At 33.3% G+C, this 21,727-nt stretch overlaps 3 protein-coding genes, 1 long non-coding RNA gene and 1 other non-coding gene across 7 annotated transcripts; all 5 read right to left on the bottom strand.

Annotated features, from left to right (window-relative positions):
• Positions 1–3,990: 3,990 nt before the first annotated feature.
• T03A1.5 lies at positions 3,991–4,063 on the bottom strand. Its single transcript, NR_050054.1, has one exon. It is a non-coding gene; the product is annotated as an Unclassified non-coding RNA T03A1.5 (non-coding RNA).
• A 3,571-nt stretch (positions 4,064–7,634) lies between these two features.
• On the bottom strand, positions 7,635–11,951 carry Y47D9A.1 (Nucleotidyl transferase domain-containing protein). 2 transcript variants are annotated; one of them, NM_058949.6, is made up of 7 exons: positions 11,527–11,951; positions 10,323–10,420; positions 10,149–10,275; positions 9,814–10,010; positions 9,049–9,287; positions 8,640–8,979; positions 7,635–8,074 (listed from the first exon to the last, which is right to left on the bottom strand). In NM_058949.6, exons 1-7 carry the CDS (start codon positions 11,546–11,548, stop codon positions 7,913–7,915), a joined length of 1,185 nt encoding a protein of 394 aa, NP_491350.1. In that variant the 5' UTR covers positions 11,549–11,951; the 3' UTR covers positions 7,635–7,912. The 2 variants fall into 2 exon arrangements, with proteins under 2 accessions (NP_491350.1, NP_491349.1); NM_058948.5 differs by having other exon boundaries at positions 11,833–11,949.
• Positions 11,619–11,723, bottom strand: Y47D9A.7 (ABC transporter permease; the record flags this gene model as incomplete). Its single annotated transcript, NM_001361729.1, has 1 exon — positions 11,619–11,723. The coding sequence occupies one exon, from the start codon at positions 11,721–11,723 to the stop codon at positions 11,619–11,621; it is 105 nt and encodes a 34-aa protein (NP_001348689.1).
• Positions 11,952–13,633: 1,682 nt separating the features above from the next.
• scpl-3 lies at positions 13,634–17,695 on the bottom strand (the record flags this gene model as incomplete). 2 transcript variants are annotated; one of them, NM_001392135.1, is made up of 4 exons in its annotated part: positions 13,634–14,295; positions 14,797–15,249; positions 15,868–15,979; positions 17,153–17,695. In NM_001392135.1, the coding sequence occupies 4 exons, from the start codon at positions 17,251–17,253 to the stop codon at positions 14,098–14,100; spliced, it is 864 nt and encodes a 287-aa protein (NP_001379798.1). The 2 variants fall into 2 exon arrangements, with proteins under 2 accessions (NP_001379798.1, NP_001335530.1); NM_001348610.3 differs by lacking the exon at positions 17,153–17,695 and having other exon boundaries at positions 14,098–14,295; positions 15,868–15,972.
• Positions 17,696–19,137: 1,442 nt separating this feature from the next.
• Positions 19,138–20,855, bottom strand: linc-85. The gene is made up of 3 exons (NR_101548.1): positions 20,755–20,855; positions 19,851–19,974; positions 19,138–19,361 (listed from the first exon to the last, which is right to left on the bottom strand). It is a non-coding gene; the product is annotated as a long non-coding RNA linc-85 (long non-coding RNA).
• Positions 20,856–21,727: the final 872 nt, after the last annotated feature.

Below are 21,727 nucleotides of genomic sequence, written 5' to 3'. Positions count from 1 at the left end.
CTTATATAAAACAATAAAAATTGGATGAAAAGTTGTACTGAACAGTTTTGAAAAAGCTCACAAAAAATGGAAAAACACAAAACCTAAAAATTATAGGCAACTTCTAAAGTTTATTGCAAAATTTGAATTATACGGTAAAATATATAGAAAGATTATACGGTAAAATATATAGAAAGATCGTAATTCAAAAAGTGACTTGATTTGGATAGTTTGAACAAAAAAAGAAAGAGAGATGAGAAAAAGGAAAGATGAGGTCTTGAATCAACAATGACACCATATTTCGGGTTTGTAATCAGGTAGAGATGATGAAGATAAACTATCGACAGAAAAAAACACATGCATGCTGTGAAGCGGTGGTTGCAAAAAAATGACCAGAGTGAGAGAAAAAGCGAGAATTTTGAAGTTATTTGAGGTGACAGGACACAATATGAACTATGGGGGGAAAAAAATTTTTTTCGTCGACAAATTCGAAAATCGGCAAATTCCCGATTTGCCGATATATTTGTTAATTTGGCGAAGAAAATAAATGTTATGTCAATTCCACTTTTAAAGTGCATAGATAGGACCTTTTGAACACTCGAGATACTGTAAATATAATTTGGTCAAGAAAACATTTCTGAGAAAATGCTGCTGGTAGCCCTACTCACAAAACAACTCAACAAAAAATGCAGCGGCACGAACAGTGTCATTTAGAGCGGGTATACCGCAACACATTTTGCTGACACATGGTGTTGACGTTCAAAGGAGAATACCGCCCGTTTGCACACAAAATGGTGCATCTGGAAATTTGAAGTTGGTAGTTTTACGTTACAATTTAAAAACAAAAAACACATTTTTGGTCAATTTTCAAACTCAGAGCTAGTTCGAAGCTCTAAAATCTTCAAATACAAATAATTAAGAAATGATTAAAACTTTAATATTTTAGAAAAAAGCTGACGACTGCCAAAATAATGATAGGTGAAAACTGACTAATTAGTTTTTTTTGTGTAAACTTTAATATTTTTCAAAACTTCTCCAGAGGTGTTATTCAGAAAACATTCGGCCATGTTCTCTTTTAAATTTGTTCAACCTTGACAAGATTACCGGATTACGAATTCTTATCACTAAATCTAGCACCAGCTTCCAAGGTTATTCAGCAAAAACAGTCAAAAAATCATATGTTTCGTATCACTTTTTTTAAAGAAAATTGAAGTTTCAAGCTCATCAAGTTTGGGTCTCTACACAACTATTTGAAATTCCACTAAATATCTATAAAAAAGAATTGTGATTTAACCTCGAACAAAACACACCTCACACTTTTTCTTGCATCTGATTGTTTCTGCTAACAAAGTGATAACAAACTACGAGAGGACTAGAATGATAAGGGAATGACCGCCCGTGTGGACGAACGGAAAGAAGAGTGAGATAGAGCTGGAGAACGAACAGTCACAAAGAGGAATTGGAAATGAATGAGGTTGAAAGGGTGATGAAACGTGGAAAAGTTCATACTCGAACTAGCGTGATGGGAAGCAATTTGAAACCACACACTCCGTAACGCTCAGCACCTCCTCAGGCTCCATATAGGCACAAGTATGCCTACCTGCCTGCCTACAACGTGGCATACGTAAGCCATCAAGGCGTCACAAGTCCCCACCATTTTTTCGATTAAATTGTAATGTATTTAAATTCATAGAAAAAAATCAAAAAATTTAGATTTTACACGAATTTCAAAAACACATTGGATGCGGGGCTAAATACAAAAAATTGATGGCCGAGATTTTTCAATATTTTTTACCACAAATTATTTTGAACCTTGTTTGGCATGGCTTCAAAAATTTTTACAACAGTTTAATAATCTGCACAAATTTTCAAAACTAATATTACAAATTTATCACAAGTTCATAAAATGTTGTTTTGCTGGTTGTTCAGCTGAACATGTCAAAACACGCAATTTTCCCTCCGACCCACTTTTCATTTTATTTTATTTGTTTGGCTGCAACTTTAATTTATAAGCTGGAAAATATTGAAAAATGCCCAAAAAAATGCTGATTATAAAAAGAGAAAGAGAAAGAGCGCGAAAAAAAGAATGATGACAGATGGAAAAGAGTACGGTAGGTTTTTTTGTTGAGGGAAAAGAAGTGAAAATGACAAGGGGACTGGCGTGAGTGGCAGGTATGGGGTTAGGTTTGGGAGTGTTCTTTTTGTGCTGAATATTTGCCTTTTTTAGAAGAGAGCGGAAATGGAAAATCATCGTCGTTTGTTTATGAAAAGTGCACTTTCTGGAAAAAAAAAACTTAGAGTAGCTATGCCTGCCTGCCTAGGCAATAATCATTTTGAAATGTTAAAAAATCTTTAAAATATAAACAAAACGCTCTAATATGTTTGAGATTTTTCAATAAAAAATTTTAAGCATTTTGGGGACACTGAAATGGGGAATTATCAATACAAATGGCAAATACTGTTTTACTACTTGATCTTTTACTACGCATCTCTTTTACTACAGGATCTCTTTTACTACGGAATCTCTTTTACTACGAATTCCACATCTAGATCTTTTACTACAATTGGATCTTTTACTACGGAAAGAGATCCTGTAGTAAAAGAGATGCGTAGTAAAAGATCAAGTAGTAAAACAGTATTTGCCAATACAAATCAATTATTAATCAATATATAGTAAAAAAACTATATAGTAAAAAAGTTCCAATTTTGAAGGGCAATATGAAACTAATAATATTAATCTAATATGAAAATAGATTGAAATTCTGGTAAAAAATACTGCCGATTCTTGCGGTAATTCTAAGCCCATTTTCCAAATTTTCCAAACAATACTCCAGTTCTCAAATTTACAAAATAAATTCCGAAGAAGACTTTGAAAAGCAGAAAAATACATCTTAAGAAAGTGTAAGTGTTATATTTTCAGAACAAGACAAAACAAGAAAACAAGACATAAAAACCGGAGAAGAAGATTCAGAAGAACGGAGCTCATCGAGACGATGCGCAAGTAGGCAGAGAGAGAGAGAGAGAGATAGAGATACACAGATGGTTAGAGAAATGTTGTCAACGGACCATTGAAAGACGGAAAGAGGAAGAGGACAACAAGGAGCAGTCACCATTATGATTCATTTTTAATTAGTAGGGGAACACTCTCTGTTGTGGAATGAAACAATGAATAAGGGAATTATGAAGACAACTTTCGGAAAGAAAGAAAACAAGAATTTAGATTGATTTTTTTTGTTGGTGGAATTGAAGAGAAAAAGAGCATTCGAGAATGGGCATGTTTGTGCCGAAATGTGGTAGTGTGTGGTAGATTAAAAATATAAAAAAGGAAGGAAAACAAAACCTCAGTGTCCTGAAGGCAATCTAGCTTGGATCCAACAGCAAATTTTTTTCAAAAGTTTTAAAGATTTGTGCAATTTTTTCTGTATTTTTAAATGTTCAATTCAACTGCATCGCTTAATATAAATTTTGTGGCAAAATTTTGAAAACTTTAATTGCTAGAAAGCATTCAAACAGTCTAAACAATCTGAGAAATTTTAAAAAATTTAGCCAGTGTAGGAAAGTAAAACTACTGAATTTTTTTTTTCAAAAACAATCCAGACTTTGAATTCAAGAAGAAATTTCAAATTTGCCGGAAAAAAAAATTGTAGTTTGTTGAAAAACCGACAAAATTTATCTGATTATCAAATAATTGGCAATTGCTGAAAAAAATTGGGTTCTGAAATTTTTGAAATTGTTGCACGCTCCTATTCTCCATCGGAGCGTTGTTTCAGAAAACTTTAGTTTTTAGATAATGGCTGAGTTTTTTGCGGCCATGAAGAAAAGGGGCGTGTCTGACTTGTGGGATTGCAAAGTTCCGATGTTCCTAATTTTTGAAAATCTCAATTTTTTAAAAAATGTTCCTAAATTTTTTTGTGGCATTTGTTTTTTGCCAGGAAATTGGTGAAACTCGAAGCTTGTAACTTGAAGAATAAGAATCGAAAGAAAAAAATGAAAATGAGTAGGAAAAAAGCGACAATGCGCACGAATTGGGCGCCAACTTTTGTCCTCTACCCCCCACAAACAACATTTGAATACGCGGGCAGAATGAGATAGTGCTGAAAGTTAAAGAGAACCCAGACATAGAGACAAGTTAACGGAAGGAGTGAAGGAATTAGTAGAGACTGAGAGAATGAAGAAATTGAGAAGTAAGAGAAGAGCAAATAAATAGAGAGGCACAACAAGTTAGTTGACACTCTAGAAATTCTGAAAAAGGAATGCACAAGAGAGTGATGATGGAAATGCGATACCAGATGGATCATGGTATACAGAGGAATAGATGGCAAATAGTAGAAAAAGAATTGAAAAAAGAGAAAGTGTGTGATGAAATAGAGAGGATAGAAAGGTTATCCAAAAATCATTTTACAAATGTTTTTGAAGTCTCTAAAAATTTTCCGGCAAATCTAAAATCTGGCAAACGGCAAATTGTCAAACCGGCAAATTGCCGGAATTGAAAATTTCCGGCAAATTGACAAACCGGCAAAAATCACTCCTGTTTTGGAAGTCGGCCGAAAGAAGTATTTTTCTACTACTTTTATAATTTCTAAATTTTAGATAAATTTTATTACTTTTATCTGAAAGTTGTAGAAGACAGAATGCTCTAAATTTCTCAGACAGTCAGAACTTTTTTAAAATTATTTTTCTTATCAAGACTGAAAATTTAAAATTTAAAAAAAATTAGAAAAAGAAAATTATTTTTTAAATTCAAATTTTAGCCAAGAAATAAACAAAAAATCGAAACAACTTTTTGTCTAATTTTTTCAAGGACTTACAAGTAAAGTATACACCAAAAAAAACCACACAACCCAAAAGAAAAGCCGATAAATAAAACAAAAAACTTGGTGTGCAACAAGCGAGAAAAAAATAAAATTTAGTCCATTGTTTCGTCTTTTTTGACTTGTCACAACAAATTCCCTCTCTTCACACACTTTTTAGGCCAATTCTTTATCTTTTGACGGCATCTTTCAGTTTTTGAGGTGCGAAAATCGAACTTTTATTTCACTATTCTACAGGAATTAGTAGAATTATTTATGTTGAGTGTCACATTCTCGAAAGTTTCAAAACATATTTTTTCATTCTGCCAAACCAGTAGCTACTAGATATAAACTTTCCTAATAAAATTGAATTTTTGAACTTTCACACACCTGACAAAATTTTGCAGAAAAATAGCCTGCTTTCGAGGTGACCTGCCTTTTCCATGCAAAATTTCAAATATTCCCAAATTCATTAAAAATTAAAAAAAATAAACATGTATTTCTTTAAAAATTATTTCATTCTGTTTAAAAAAAGTATTTTTTGGTTTTTCTGGAGTTGAGTTGCGCCCCATTGTTCAACTTTGGCATCTTGTATCTCAGTTATCGTTTGTCCTATTCATAAAAATGTCAACTAACAAAGTATTTGTTGGTTCTTTTCTATCATTTCGTAGTCAATAATATTTTGATATCTTGAAAATGAACCAAAATATAACGTCTCAAAGTTAAGTAGTGGTCGGTGTTACTAATAGAGGGAATACGGTACTCCAAAATGAACAAAAAAAACGGTTTGGAATAATTTCAAACGGGCAAGAAGAAGCAGTATAAGTTTGAAAAGTCGTGAATAAGAGGGTTGGTGGGCATTATGTGAATTCCCATAAATTCGAGGTGCGGGTGAGACGCCAATTTTTATTGCGTCGTTGTTTGTTGCGAAGACACGGAGGGCAACATGTTGTGAAGGAGACGCGTGCCATTTGAAAAATGAGAGTAAAAACGTTAAGAAAAATGAAGAGGGGGAGTAGGAGGAACTTGAATTTTCAAAAAAGTACAGTTAAATCGAAATATTTTGAAATCTTACAGTGTTGAAGGAAAGCACAGTTATGCAGAATGAGCTGAGCCGGAAAATGATCGATATTCGAGGCAGAATGGCAAAGTGCCAATTAATTTGTTTTTGATACAATTTCAGTCCTTTGTCGTCATACAAGGGAAGATGTTGTGTAGTCCTGTGCACACAAGATGTCTTATCTATCTTTTGATCTATGCGACCTTTGGCGATAAATATGACCCACTTTCTTCTCCAGCGGTTGCTTATTTCAGTTAGTGGCCCTCTTGTATTAGACTCTCCTCATATTACCTAATAAATTTATCTACAATTGTGGGGATATAATAGTTCATACATAGATCACTTTTTGAAAATCTCACAATCAGTTGTTACTTTTTGGAAGTCGCAGATAAAAACTCTCCTTCAAATTTTATGGTCTACTTATGTTCAAAACATTAATATAGGGGTTCGAACATTCGACAGTGATGTAGTTTTCTCAAAAAGTGACCTTCCAATATAAATTTTTCAAAACGTTTTTGAAAATTTTAACTATGATATTTGGTCATTTTGGCACCATAGAAGTGGTTTTTAACAATTTGAATTATATTTGGAATAGCCCTCTTTTCAGAAAATATATGCAAAAGTCCGGCTGAGTCGGTCTCGCGACGAAGGTTACTGTAGAATGTACTTTTCTCGACGAATTGGTCGCACTCACTTTTCGATTCGAGATTTGAGACACTAGACCAAAAACCCAAAATTTTAATTTTTCAAAACGTTTTCAAAGTTCAGATTTTAAATTAAAAAATAAGATTTTGAACTCTTTGAAAAATAAGTAGATTAATTTTTCTCCAAATTTTGGGAACATAAACCAACGTAGAATAATTTTTCGTAACACACAGTTCTCTTTGCTTGTCTGTTCACATTCCGTGTCAACGGTGTTTCTGTTTGTATGCTTACTTTGAGCAGTAATCGGGCGTCAACTAACATTCGTCTGGCCAACAACTCAAGATCAGGATAGAACAATTGAGATTAATTAAAGAAAAAATCCAATTTCAGAGTCTCTTTCATTTGATGTATTTAAACTTTAGTAGTAGTTAACAGTTCAGAAGCAATATACTTAAAGTTTTGAAGTTAAAATTAATTTATAAACCAAGTTTTTACACTGGGATATTTGTATTTAATATTCTACATGAAAGGGTAACTTGCTATATAACCCAGCTGAGAAATGATGCGATTTTGGGTCCAAAAATGCGGTCTCCGGTCTCGACACGACAATTTTCGTTCATTGAAAACGGGTGTGCGCCTTTAAATAGTACGGTAGTTGGAACTCCGCGTTGCTACTGCATGCATTATCATTGATTTTTCATATTTTTCTCCAATGTGGGGTTTTAGTGCAGTTTTTCCTGGAAAAAATTTGTTGGACGAAAATTCGGCTACATCGAAAGTTTAAAACTACAGTACTCTTTAAAGGCGCATCAACTTTTCACATTTAACAAACATTTCCGTGTCGAGACCGGGTACCGTATTGCTAAATGTAATTCTAGTCAAATCATAGTCTATAATTTTAACTTAACGGTATCATCGTACTCCTAAATACAATTTTCAAAAAAGAATCAAAGAAACAAATAATTGTTTTTGTGAAACAAGAGAGCACAATGGGAGCATTCTTCCGATTGCGCGGACATTTTTGTTTCTCTAAATCTCTTCATCTCCAACTGCTGGGCTCGCTACGGGTCAGTGACATAAAGTAACGGCAACCAGATGTGAAGAAATGTGTAAGGTTCTTGAATAATGGGAATTTGAGAAAAAGGCTTATGTTCGACATTCCCAGAAATTGACTTTATAAAAGAAATGTACAACTGTTTAATTTGGTTATTACAATCGAAAGAACAACTGATTGATTGAGAGGAGGCAATAAATTAAATACATGAAAAGAGGGTTCCCAGTGAGTTTTGATTGGCGAGAGAAAGGAAAAAAGAGTCATCAACAATATCTGTAACTGTCAAGTTTTGGCACGGCCTCCCGAATGGTACATACATATCACAGTTAAATGAATTTTGAAACAAAAAATGAGGAGAGATGGTTGGAAAGAAAATCGAATAAATTAGAGAATAATTTGATTTTTGTAACTACAAGTAAGTTCCTTATACGGTAAGACGACGCAGTTGAGGATGATAGTTTCAGGAGCAACGGAGACGTCAGATCCGAGAATTGTTAGTGATGGGGTCAAACGACCATCCGGAAGGAATAGTGGCTTGTTGTCCATCTGGAAAATGTTAAGTTACAATTCCGAAAATGATTGATTTTCAGAGAAAAATTGCAAAACTCGATTATTTTTGAAACTTGAATATTTATTGTGAAAAATTTTGGGGGTTTTTTTCTTAAGGTCTTAAAGGGTTTCTTAAAGTTTTTTTTAATTATGGAAAAAAAAGTTTTTAAAATTTTTTTTTTGAAATTTTAACACAAAAATTGCAAAATAAAAGAAGTGTCTGAATTGTTCTTGAATTCGATTTTTCTTGATTTTTCATTGATTTTTTATTGGAAAAAAACGTGTCAATATTTCACACATTTTACCGTAATAAAACTTGATAATCCGGACGAAATTCGCGGAAAATGAGCTCAAAATCGATAATTTGGCATAGATATTTATACTTTTTTGTGTTTTGTGGAAAAATGTTTTTATTTTATTTTAGCAATTTCAGAGTTAAAAATTCGAGAAATCGAGAATTGTTTTTCTTATTCATAATTTTACTCTATGAAAATCTTTTAAAATTTTTGCATTTTTTTACAAACTTTGACTTTCAATTTCCCCTTTTTCTAATGAATATTACCTTAGCAAATGGAAGATTTGGATTCGGTTCAAGTGGAATTCCTTCAATTCTAGCCCACATTCCAACGACCGAACGCCATCCGATAACTGATTGAAGGACACACGCATTTTCCTCGATTACTGCTTCCGGCAAAATAATCGATTCCTTGATACGAACTCCTTTTCCAATTACACTTTTTGGCCCGATGCTCACATTTGGACCAATTTTTGCGGTTGGATGAACTTTTGCACTTGGATCGATGAAGACGTCTCCGATGATCTGAGCTCCATTCTTACACAATCTAGCTGCATAACGTCTTTTGTAGAGGCGAAGGTAGTGACGGTTGGCGTAGAGAACTGCACTGAAATTTTTTTGATTCAAGAAATTTTAAGAAAATTTGGCTTCTTTAAATTAAAAAAAAACTACTAACGCCGCAGTTTTTGTCTGACTCCACCATCTAGTTGTGTGAAGAGCATATAGATTTCCCGAAGAAGCGAGTTGTGGAAGAACGTCAGTTTCCAACCAGATTCCATCGCCGTTCAGTGGAAGATCGAGTTGTCGGATGACCTCTGCTTTGATCAGATACACACCGCAAGAGATGTTCGTCGAAACAAAAGTCGTTGGCTTGTCGACGTAATGGATTACTCTTCCCTCGGAATCTGTCACAACCTGAAAAAATTACAAGTTTCAAAAAAATTGGGGCAAACTTTGGAAGACCATTATAAATATTACTCAAACGCAGAAATACAGTATCCGGTCCCGACACGACAATTTTTTTGTTAAATGCAAAAATGTATGCGCCTTTAAATGATACTGTAAGTACAAACTTTGCATAATTTTCTTCGATTTTTCATAGTTTTTAGATTAAAAACACATAAATTTTAGCAAATTTTGGGAAAAACTCTGAAATTTCTCATGAAAATGTTTTAAATTAATAAAACATTATTTTAAAGTTGTTCCCACAATTTTTTAAAATTTATGGATGTTTTAGTTTTTTTAAAGTTTTTATAAATATGCAAAAATATTTTTAATCGAAATACTGTGAAAATCGATTAAAAAATTTCTGCAGCAACGAGAGCTTCAAATAACAGTACTCTTTAAAGGCACACATCTTTTTAGTTTTAACAGAAAAATTTCGCGTCGAGACCAACATTCAAGCGAAATCAGCTGAACCTCCTTCAAAAATATTCCTTACCGATCCGAAATTGATTGATTGCTGACGAGTTGCTTCTGTAGTGAGCATAAGCATACTGGATCCACTGAGCGAGTCCAACTTGGCGCCCATATCCTCAATTGGAAGATCACCACAGACATCAGCGTTGATGACGAAAACCGCATCCGGATCACCAGCGAGAATTTGTTTTTTGAACGAGACGAGGCCACCGGCGGTTCCTTGAAACAAATTGGTAAAAAAACAATTTTCTTCTTGTAAAACATGTCATAAAACAGGTCATATATTTTTTACTCCAATTCTATTACATTTCGTTCCACCACCAACCTCCACAACCGGTTTCAAGGAAATAAACGTACCGAGTGGATTAGGTTCCTCGAGATATTTTATACTGACGCGGTAGGTTTGTTGGCAACGACTAATGAAATCAGTGAAGACGTCGGATGGGAAAAAACCGAGTAGAAGGATCTCAGATAGGCCGGATAACTGAAAATGATCATTGGTTTTGATGAAGTGATATGGGAAATTATTACTTGACAGAGTTGATCAATGTGATGCTCGATTAATGGAACGCCGGCAATTGGGAAGAGAGGTTTAGGCAGTTGAAGAGATAGAGGACGGAAGCGGGTACCTGAAGATTATTAAACCGTATTCTACAAAATGCTTCTAAAATTACGCTTTTCTCAAAAATCAATTCAGCAACCGAACAAAACTGCCTATTTCAGTATGAAAATCCAACTTTTTGAATCAAAAATTAATATAGAAATGTAGGAAAATATTTTATTGATTATTTTATTGAGGTGCAAATTTTAAGACACTATTTGAGGTCCTTTTTGAATTTTTCAACAAGAATAGGTTGTATTTTCTAATCAATAAAATATTTTCATACATTTCTATATTAGTTTTCAATTAAAAAAAGTTTGATTATCATGAAATAAGCAATTTTGTTCGGTTGTCGAGCTCAGTTTTTTTTTTCACAACCCTATTCCCAGATGATTTTTCTGAAAACAAAAATTTCTGGCAAATCTACAGTTCTGGATCAAAAGATTTTTGTCAGTTTTTGCAAAAAAAAAGAAATCTAGATTTCACTTGAGTTATCATAGTGCAATTATTAAGTGTTTATGTAGAAGAATTGCAAAATTGCAAAAAAGAATAGGGGGAAATTGTAAAAACGATCAAAAAACAAATATTAATCAAAAGCGAGATTTTGTGCCGAAGATACAGTACCCGGTCTCGACACGACTTTTTTTATGAAAAAAAGATGAACGCCTTTAAAAGGGAGTACTATAATTTAAGAACAGCGGAATTTTTATCAATTTTGCATAGTTTTTCTCAAGATTTGTTAAAATTTGTGTGCTTTTATTGTAATTTTTAATTTTTTAAAATCGAAAACCCTACGAAAAATCGATAAAAGTTCCGCTGTAACGATTGTTTGCAACTACAGTACTCTTTAAAGGCGCGCATCTTTTCGCATTTAACAATTTCGTCGCGTCGAGATCGCTTACTGTATTTTTGGTGCAAAATTTCGGGCAATATATATTTTCTGATCTTTTACAAAATTATTCCCTACAAAAATCAAAATCCAACTATTTAGATGTTGGATCTCAATTTTGCACTTTTCTAACATAAACACTGAAACAATGAACTCAAGTGCAATCTATCTATCTTTTGCAGAAACTATCAAAAAATCCAGTTTTAAGGAAAATGTTTTGATAACGATTTAGTTTTCAAACTTACATTTTCTGGGTGGAGGGAACATGGAATTTGGTGAAATCTTGTATAGTTAAAGCTATTTGGAATCTACGTGGATTATTGATTATTCTAGAGTATTAAAGTCGAAGAGGATAGTGTTGTGCTGCATATGCCATTATAATAATAGGAAGTACCAAAAAGAAGGCATAGAGAGAAAGAAGAGCTCCGGCGGCAAGAATCATGTTTGATTATTCAATAGAAATGAGGGATGACTGACAGAAGTTGTCTTCTTGTGTGGATGGGCGGGACGTTCGAACAGTCTGTATATGTGACGCAGTAGTGTCTCCTCACCTTTTTGTGGGCCTCCGACTAGAACGACCGCTTTGAAGGACATTTTGGTGGAGAGATGTAGGAAGCGAAGAAGACGCGTTTCTATTGGAACCGGGTCACTGTCGCCGCCGAGGAGGTCTGCAAGAGAGAGAGAGACTAACTGGATGGATTTAATGAGAAGGATTAGCAAAAGCATCAGTATTGAAATAAGAGTGATTGAATAGGCCGGGGGGCTTCTCTTTGGGCGGTCTTTTTCGGTGGGAGGTACATGAGGTCTATAGCATCAAATTGATAGATAACTTTTTTTGGAAGTTTTGAAACATATTTGTTTCTAGTTTGAACATTGACAATTTTTAACAAATATGTAGATGTTTTCACACTTACCAAAATGGAAATCTGAATTTTTTGTCAAATATAGCTTGTGGTGATGAGAAAAGAACATTAAAAATTTTGAGTTTGAATTTTCTTCTAAAAAAAAAGAAAAAAATCGCCAACATTTAAAGCTTTTTTTTTCAAAAAATTGTTTTTTTTGTTGTAAAAATGGAAAATCTTGGTAGGCACAATTTTATAGTATAATGCCTAAGAGGTCTACAAAATATAATTATTTGGACAATACTTTTTTTTACTTTAAATGGCAAAATCATTTGAAAATTAAACAAATTATCCATATATCAGAAGCCTAGAAATGTACGAAAGAATCACCAGACATATATCTAGATATCAGTCGGCAATTGTAGACTACAACAATTAAGATATGTTGTTGTGAATGTTTTATCGGATATTTCTATCACTCAATGTTTTATGCCATGATTTTTAATGCCACCAAAAAAAATCCACAGAAAGGTTTGAAATTAGTCAAAATTTGTTTTAAAAAATTATTCTTTGTTGAAAAGCAATTTTGATTATTTCCGAGTTTGAAAAAAAATCCAAGAAACATGAAAAATGGAGTTTTAATTAATTATAAGTATTTGAATTTAAATTAGTCAGTAAAATTGATTTTAAAAATTTTCAGCACTTCTCCATTAAAATTTTAGGAAAAGTTACAGAAAAAATTCGCCAGATCGTCGAAAACAAGCAAAAATGCCGTGTTATATGCGACGGCGCGTCAGGCAGTTTTTTGTCTGTGGCGACAAGAAGTCGGCATGGAAACGTGAATTTTCAACGGCTACATGTAGCTTGGTCAATGATATTCAAATCAGTGAAATTGGCAAGATTTCTGAAGAATTTGAAACAAAATATCACATAAATGGAGGGCCGAATCAAGAAAATGTTTTTTTTTCGCTGCAAAATTCAATTTATTCAATTTTAAGAAATTTAACTCTCGAAATCTTCGAATTTTTAATTAAAATATGCAAATAATCTTCTATTCAAAAAAGTTCAATTTGTCGACAAATTTTTCAAGAAAAATCAGGAAAATCAAAAGATTTCAACAGGGACTACGGTAATTCTCAAACAAAAACATGATTAATGCTGATAAAATGATGCAATTCGGAGAAAATTCAAAGTGGAGCTTTGAAAAAATAGTTTCGCACAACAAAACAAAGTAAAAAATATGCAAAAAAAACAAAAACGGAAAGCAAAAAGTATAAATTTCCGTGCAAAAACTAATCTATTTTTATATTTGTGCAACGTATCACTTAAAGGCGCACACCAGTATTTGTTCCTGGGGTCTCGGAGCGCTCGCCATTTTCACGCGCTAATTTTAAATTTTGAATTTTTGGCAAAGCTTTCAAAGATTTTCCTCCACAGAAATTCTAGAATAAAGTGTTCTCAACTTATTTTTCATGTGATTTGCAAAACGAAAATTAACAGAAGAAAAAAGTTCAAACGAAATTTGGTTTATTATTTGGCAATCGTTGCAATTGAATTTTCAAAAAAATCAAACTAATCATATTACTACAGTAGTTATAATTACAAAATGAAAACAACTATGCGATTCGTTCTCGTCACTGGGGTTGCATTAAAATGGAGACTTTGACACCGAAAATTAGAGGGAATATGAGTGATATATAAATGGCACATTGTGCATTAAAAAACGAGTAGTTATTGGGGAGAGAGTATCTGAGACGGTTTTTTGGGGGAAAATGTATGCAGATCATTTAAATGTATGGGGGTTTAGACGGCTGTGAAGGAAAAAGAAAAAATTGAAACAAACAATGAAGGTAATAAGTGGAAGGGGTAGGTTTTGAGGTATTTTCTTGGAAAGAATGAATAAAAACACAACAATCTTGTTTTCTGGAATGAGGACTACAATATGTACAAACAGGAGCAACAAGAAACTGAAAATCATCCTTGAACCAATTGAGGATGCTTCTGAACAACTTGAGTGATCAATTGTTCGTCATTCGGCTCTGTAACTGGTGGTGGTGCAACTTCTAGAAGGGGCAAGCGACCGGGTCCCTCTTGTTGGTGAATGATGCTGTAGAATGGGATATGGTCACGGAGACGGTACTTGTGACGAAGAATCTCACGGACATCACGACCCTGGAAATTATTTGATGAGAGGATTGCTAAACAAATGGAATTAGTTTTAACTTTTATTTCAAAATGAAAATCTGGTATAATTTTTAATCCTGTGTCGTAGCTTTGCAAGCCAAAAATGTTATGTATCAAAATAAAACTCAAAAATATTTATTTTCCAAAAAATTTCAGTCAAAGTTTTGCCAAATTGCTAACAGCCACTTTTCGACTGTATATGAAAATTTCAGAATTTTTTGAAACGTTTTACTGAAATATTTGGTTATTTCAGGAAACATTTACTAAGTTCCTCATCGCCTTTAAAGGCACCAAAATTTATTCGAATGGGTCTCGCCGCGATAAAAAAGTTTATGGTAGAAATTATACTTTGTTAGGGATTTCATCGATTATCTCGGACACAGTTGAGATTTTCAGGAAAGACCAGCACTAATTGTTTAAATTCATTTTTACTTTTACATAATTTTTTGTATTTTTTGAAAATTCAAATATAATTCCAAAAAAACTCACCAAAGTCGGAATAGCTTCCAAAAAAGAGCACAACTTGAGCAATTCGGTATCATTTCGATCGTGAAACCAACTTTCGATAGGAATTCCATTATCCAATTGATAAGCAAATGATTGAACAGCATTATCAAGAATCATTGTCTTTGATGGATCTCTTCCAAGAATCGTTAAATCTTTTACATAATTCCCAAATACACAAACACAATGCTCTCGGAACAATCGATGCCTGATATGATTCTTCCGTGGATCAAGGATATCACACAGTTTGTTCGCATAAACCTTCTTGCTGGCAGTGAATATGATTATTTCAAACGTTTTCGCCATTCGACTCAAGAATGTGCGAAGGTGTGGTCGGAGACGAACGTAGACTTGATATGTGATATTTTGGAATACGACTGGAAATACCATTGTGGCGTTGTCAAGTGGTGTCAGACTGCAGTGCACAAGAGTTTCGTCCTGAAATTATTTTTTATTGAAAATGAAACCGGTTAACCTTTTTTTTTATATTTTCCATTTTTTTTCCTATCGGACTTGCAAAATATAATAAAGTATTTTGCACTTTTTTTGTCAGTTGGCAATTTTTATTGGTTCAGACTTTACTTTTTTAAGATAAAAAGTGTTTTACATAGCTCAACAAATAAATTTAGTATCAATATTATAACTATATTAAAGTATGTCAAAAACCTTGTAATTGAAATTTTTGAACATTTTTTGATTTGATTTACGGGCAAAAAATGCCATTTTGGAAGTCGACCAAATAATAATTTTTTTTTCTAAGAATTTGATCTTTCAATTTTTTTCATCAATTTTTTTTTAACATTTCAGGGGTTCAAGCATGCAACTTTGCTTTAAATTTCTCAAAAATTTCGAAAATTTGTGCACAAAGTTTTTAAAAATCTAGCCGTTTTGGTTAAGGTGATGGAAGTTTTTTTTGTCAAAAAGTTTCAGAAAATGGATAATTCAGAGTACTTTAAACATCTTAATTTTATTGAGACAAACACCAAATTCCAAATGTCAAAATTTGATCATTTTTGGTAAACCCTCGTTCAAAAATTTCAAAACAAATATTCTTACCAAATCCAACACCAATGTGTACTCCGGAGTTGATCTTGTTTTGACTGGAAGTGCTGGACATCGGCTCATAATTTCTTCGGTAAGTGGAGGCAGATTCGCAAGCATTACCAATCTGTAAAATATCATAATTGGCACTGTGCCAAGGAAATATTGTTTTTGAGACACATTTGCAGAAAAAAGCTCTTATCAGTTTTTAATTTGGCCTATAATCATTGAAATTTCATTAAATTTCCCTGCTGTTCTATGCTTTTCCCTCCGCCGATGCAGTTCCAAATACCATTTGGCAAGCTTCCAAGGTCTATTGCGCAACCTACTGTCTGCGTCTCTTTTAATAATAATACCGTTGGCAAGGTCATTGAAGGGAAAACCGAATCGATGCCTACCGATAGGTGACGTCACTTTTGTTGCGGTATCTGACAGGTGTTCTATGTGAGGGACCACTTATTAAGGAATAGAAGCATTGAAATTTTTCGGTATGTTTTTTAAATTGAAAGAAGGAGCTTGTAAAACATGGTGCATCGAGGGTGGCCCATTTTCGGGATCGTATACATTTCATGAGCAAATAAAAGATAAATAAGTTTTTTTTGTTTTCTATGACCATATTAAATTTACTGTGATTTTTGCTGTTGAAAAATACAAGCTTTGCCATTTGATTTTCATACTCTACAGTTGGTTTCAGATTTTCAAAGATATACTGGTAAATAGAGTTCTCCCCGTATCACGTGATTCGCCAAGAGCTATTGTGTTCCGATTTTTTTGAGAAAAAAGAGAGATAGGAGAATATCAATTTTCTTTTTCTTATCGAGAAATGTAACATTTTTAACAGTGATGGTGGCGGTGGATGACCACTCTCGCCGAATAACTTTTAAAACCCGTTCTATTGAATTTGGGAGTTGGTGGTAATGATTTATTTTTAAATGTCTATAATTCTTTTTTTTTCAATTTGGTTTTAACATTCTAAAAACCTTTTGAAAATGAAATGTTCTTCATTTAGAAATGTTTTAATTTTGTAATATTCTGAAACATTATTCAAAAACTTATGGTAGCAATTTTTCGTCGATTAATTTTTCTTTAATTTTACAATTAAAGTAACAATTTAAATACTAGTACTGGAAACATTAATAAAATCAATAATAAAAATAGTTTTTTGTACGTAATTTTCAAATTGAAAACTGGAAGTTTTAATTTAAAAAAAATAGTCAGAATATTGCGAAATTACGATAATTTTCAAGTCTTCTTCAACTTAATTTTTAATTTAAATTTAAAATAAAAGCCAAATACTTACGCATCATATTCCAGCCTAGCTGGTCCTTGATGATCTTCGAGCAATGACTCATCGACATAATCATCCTCCGGCCATACCAATTTCGGAGTGACATTGCTCATGTCTAGAGGTCGCCGTGGTTTAGGCTGAGCTACGATCGGAGCTGATACGGTACACCTATTTACAGTCTTGGGTAGGCCCTTCTGCCTGATCCGTGTTGCAGCAGAAGACGAAGATGTCACCCTCTTCGTCTTCTGATCCTTAAGCTTCCTGGAACGGCGACGCAGTGTGTTCAGCAACACGCTCACAGGGAGGGCGAATAGGAATGAAAGGAAGAGGAAAAGGGTGGAGAGGAGAAGAAGAAGAAGAGGAAGGAAAATGAGAGAAGAGAGTGAGTGAGCTCCCCAAAAGACTTTTCTCTCTCTTTCTTTCTTTTGCTATGTTGTTGCTGCAGAAGTAGAAGACGAAGGGACAAGTGATGGCAGCAATGGAAAAGGGTCGTGGGTATATGAAGGAGGAGTCGAACAGAGAGTACGAGAGAGGGAGAAAGTGAGAGATAGACGGAGAGAGGTGTGATCGATAGTTGACCGCCTTCCTCCTCTCTCTCTTCCTACTCTCTTTTCGATGTATATGTTGGTGTGTTTGCTGTTGGCACGCCGCCAACATTTTCTCTCCTCCATCCTCTCCCATGTCACTTCTCTCCGTCTCCCGATTGTCGCCCACCCGCCCCGGTGCCCGTTGAGTGAAGCAACAACGAAAATAAGGGAAATGCAATCTATACATACACGACTTTGCAGCAATAAAAGGGTGGGAAAAGTAAAAATAAATAGAGGTAGAGACGCAGAAGGAACTTACTATTAGGTTAGTGTCTCACGTAGTGTCAGAGTGTCCCATGTCGGTTTGATCTACGTAGATCTACAATAATTGCGCGGGAATTTAGACGCAGACTTCTCAATTGATTTTGCATAGTTAAGAACATGCTGACGCCAATTTTTTTTTGAAAAAAATTCCTGAATTTTTTGTAGATCATACCGTAATTTGACAGCCTGACACCAAGTGGTGCCTGAAATTTCAATTTAAAAATCCTCAATCATATCTTCATGGGCGTGTGTCGATTTAAGCACCTTGTGTACTCCCCGAGGAGAAATTGATTTTATTTTTGAATAGGAGTTTCGATAAAACGTTTGATTTTAACTCTATTAATAATGCATAGCATTTTTTAAATTTTCCTGTTCGTATCTCGGCTTTTAATGAAAAAATTGCCAACTTAAGAAACCATGCTCAATTATTTTTCTATAGTTTTTTTTGAAGTAAATTGTTCATTAGCATCCACAAAATAAACCGAGAATTTAAGTAGATCAATGGGGTGCAGCACTGATTTAGAGTTTTTATTAATATACATCTATTCTCCTGCTTGAAGTGTTCAAAATTTCGTATTTTTTCCTAGGAATTAAATTTTTACATTTTTCACTAAAATCATGCCAAAAAAAATCACATTTTCCGTTTGACAGCAGTTCGTTTCAATGCAGAACCAAAATCGTCATGATATCAGAACTATCATCGGCACCGAATTGATCTCTTTTTTTTTTTGAAAAAAATCTAAAAATTTTTGGACCGAGTGGAGTGAAGATAATTTTAGATTTTTTTTCCAATAAAAATCAAAATTTTTCGAAAACTCTCCTCTAAAGTTATGAAAAATACACTGAAACAAGTTCAGATAGAAACTTTTGGGGCTGATAGAGCATAGCCGCTCAAAATTTTTATTTATTTTTCGGCGAATATATTCGTTTCCGCGAATGACAAGATAAATTTAGAAAAATGTAGACACTTTTCTGAATTGCCATTTGGAAACATTTTTTTTTAATCTAGAAAAATTCGATTTTTAACAGTTATATTAGTCGCATCAAGACCGGGGGTTACTGTATTTTTGGAGTTAAAAAATCGCAAAAAAAGGAAAATAGTTGAATCTAACTGTAAGTAAATGAATAAACACAAATCGGGGTGTAGATGGATGAGAATTCATTTGAAAAAAAGATGACAGGACATTTTCAATACTCTCTCTATTGACTTTATAGAAAGGGTACATACGATAATCTAATGAATTAGTTGAGAATCTTCTTGATTTCCAGAAGTTGCGATTTCAAGCCTGCGTTTTCCGCGAGAAGAGCATCGAAAACTGCGCGTGGCACGCAATCGTGGGCACGATGACCAGACGTAGAAGAGTTAGAACCTGGAAAATGGATATTTTGAAAAATTGAACAAAATTTCGAAATTTTGTAATTTTGTAAGTACCTTTTTTAAAATAATTTTCACACGACTTTTAAATTAAACTTTCGAAAAAAATTTAATTTGTTCTTGGATTTTTTTTGAACTTTTCAACTGAAATTTCGAAATAATTTTTTTAAATGTTTTTTTGTTGAAAAAATTTTTTTCGGTTTCAAACTTTTTTCTGATTAAAAATTATTTCAAAAAAAAAATTTATTTTTCAAAGAAAATTCCTAAAGTGAAAAATGTTTGAAAAGTTTTTTTTTCACTTTAGGAATTTTTAAAAGTATATTTCACTTTTTCTCAGATTAGTTTTAAAATATTTAAAAGTTTAGTAGATCTACTATACGTAGAGATTTCAGATTTATTCCCATTTTTTAGATTTCTTCACTTCCGAAATTTAATTTTTTTTTGAATTTAGAATATTCTTATGGCAATTTTGAAAAAATCGTACTGGCAGAAGAGAGCGGAACAACGGTCGAGCAATTCGATGAAGATGTCATTGCGCTGCTTGCAGGGACATTCATCATTGGAGCAGTTGGGGAACTCAGGCCTCCTTGCGAAATTCCAGCCGATGACTGAAAATGATTTATTAATACATTTTATTAAAAATTTCTCGCGAACAAATGTTTTTTTTTTGAGAAAAAAGTGAGCGATTCACTTTTTTTTTCCTAAAATTACACTCGATTTTATAAACATTGGGGAATTTGCTTCAAATTACAAAAAATGGGCTGTGATGACAGCATATAAATGTTATAAAAATTATAGAATTTTCTTAAATTTTTAAAGATTTTTTTAATGTTTCAAAAATTGAAGAAATTTGCTTGGTGAATAGTAAAATTTAGCTTAAAAATCGGCAATTTAAACGTAATATATTTTTTTTGCAGATTAAGATAGTATAGATAGAATCAAGAAAACACCAATCAGTTTAACCGGAAAACGCGAAAATGTTAAAATCAGGGAAATAATTTGCGCGGGATTTTTTTTTCTGAATTAAAAAAAATCCTACATTATTATTTTCTTTGCAAATAATCGAGAACACGAGAAATTTCAATTTTTGAATTTTCTGCGTATATTCATGTTCCAGTTTTTCGGTTTTTGCGTTTTATCGATTTTGGAGTGTTTTCGGAAACTTTGTTCGGTTTTTCCAAAAACTAATTTTTTTTGTTTTTTAAGATTCCAAATAGTAATTTTTATTATTTTTTAAAATATATTTAAATAATAATTTTATTTTTCAGCTTAGAAACAACTTATCCTAATAGTAAGCTGAATAATTTATTTTACGCTCTCGAGGAGACAAAAAATGACAAAAAAGGTCCCATAAACAGGTATACTTCTCAAGTATCCAATCTACTTACCGTTGCAACTGGTGTCGTAGATGACGCATTTCGTTTTGGACGAACAAGAGCCTGAACCGGGGCCGACGCGGTACGTGTTCTCCGGACTGGTGGAGGCGGAGTCGAATGGAGAGCGACAGCCTGAAATACATACAATTTATAAGGTGTGGGCAGCAATCGCAAATTTTCAGCAGTCAGAATTCTCAGCAATCTGCCATTCCGAGAATCGGAAATTTTTGCGATAGTTCGGCAATTGCCGAATTACAAAATTCAAACACAAACTAAAAAAATTGAAAGCATGATCTTGAGGGGGCTCGATTTAATAATTATGTTTTTTATAGGAAATTGTTTTTTTTCATAAAACAGGCCAAGAAAATTTGAATTCCCGCCGAAATTCTAAGCTAATCCTAACCCAAATATTGACAAAAAAAGGTCACAAAAAGTGTTCAAAATGGTTAATATTTTTTGGCCAGTTTGAGTTCAACTCTCCACCACGGGAAAATTTTTTGCGATTTTTTCATCCCAAAAAAAAGGAAAAAAAATCCCATTGATTTGTCTACATAGGGCATCGAAAAGCACCCAATATTTAGAGAACAGAAGATTTTGAGAATTACTCCCTCCAGAAATTGACAATTTTCCCATTGATTTGTCTACAAAGAGCATCGAAAAGCACCCAATATTTAGAGAACAGAAGATTTTGAGAATTACTGCCTTCAGAAATTGATGATTTTCCCATTGATTTGTCTACATAGGGCATCGAAAAGCACCCAATATTTAGAGAACAGAAGATTTTGAGAATTACTCCCTCCAGAAATTGACAATTTTCCCATTGATTTGTCTACAAAGAGCATCGAAAAGCACCCAATATTTAGAGAACAGAAGATTTTGAGAATTACTGCCTTCAGAAATTGATGATTTTCCCATTGATTTGTCTACATAGGGCATCGAAAAGCACCCAATATTTAGAGAACAGAAGATTTTGAGAATTACTGCC

This window comes from Caenorhabditis elegans, chromosome I, assembly GCF_000002985.6.
Source record: "Caenorhabditis elegans chromosome I".
In the NCBI taxonomy this organism is placed as follows: Eukaryota; Metazoa; Nematoda; class Chromadorea; order Rhabditida; family Rhabditidae; genus Caenorhabditis; species Caenorhabditis elegans.
The sequence above is the reverse complement of the archived record's forward strand: the minus strand, read 5'-3'. Positions and strand labels throughout refer to the sequence as shown.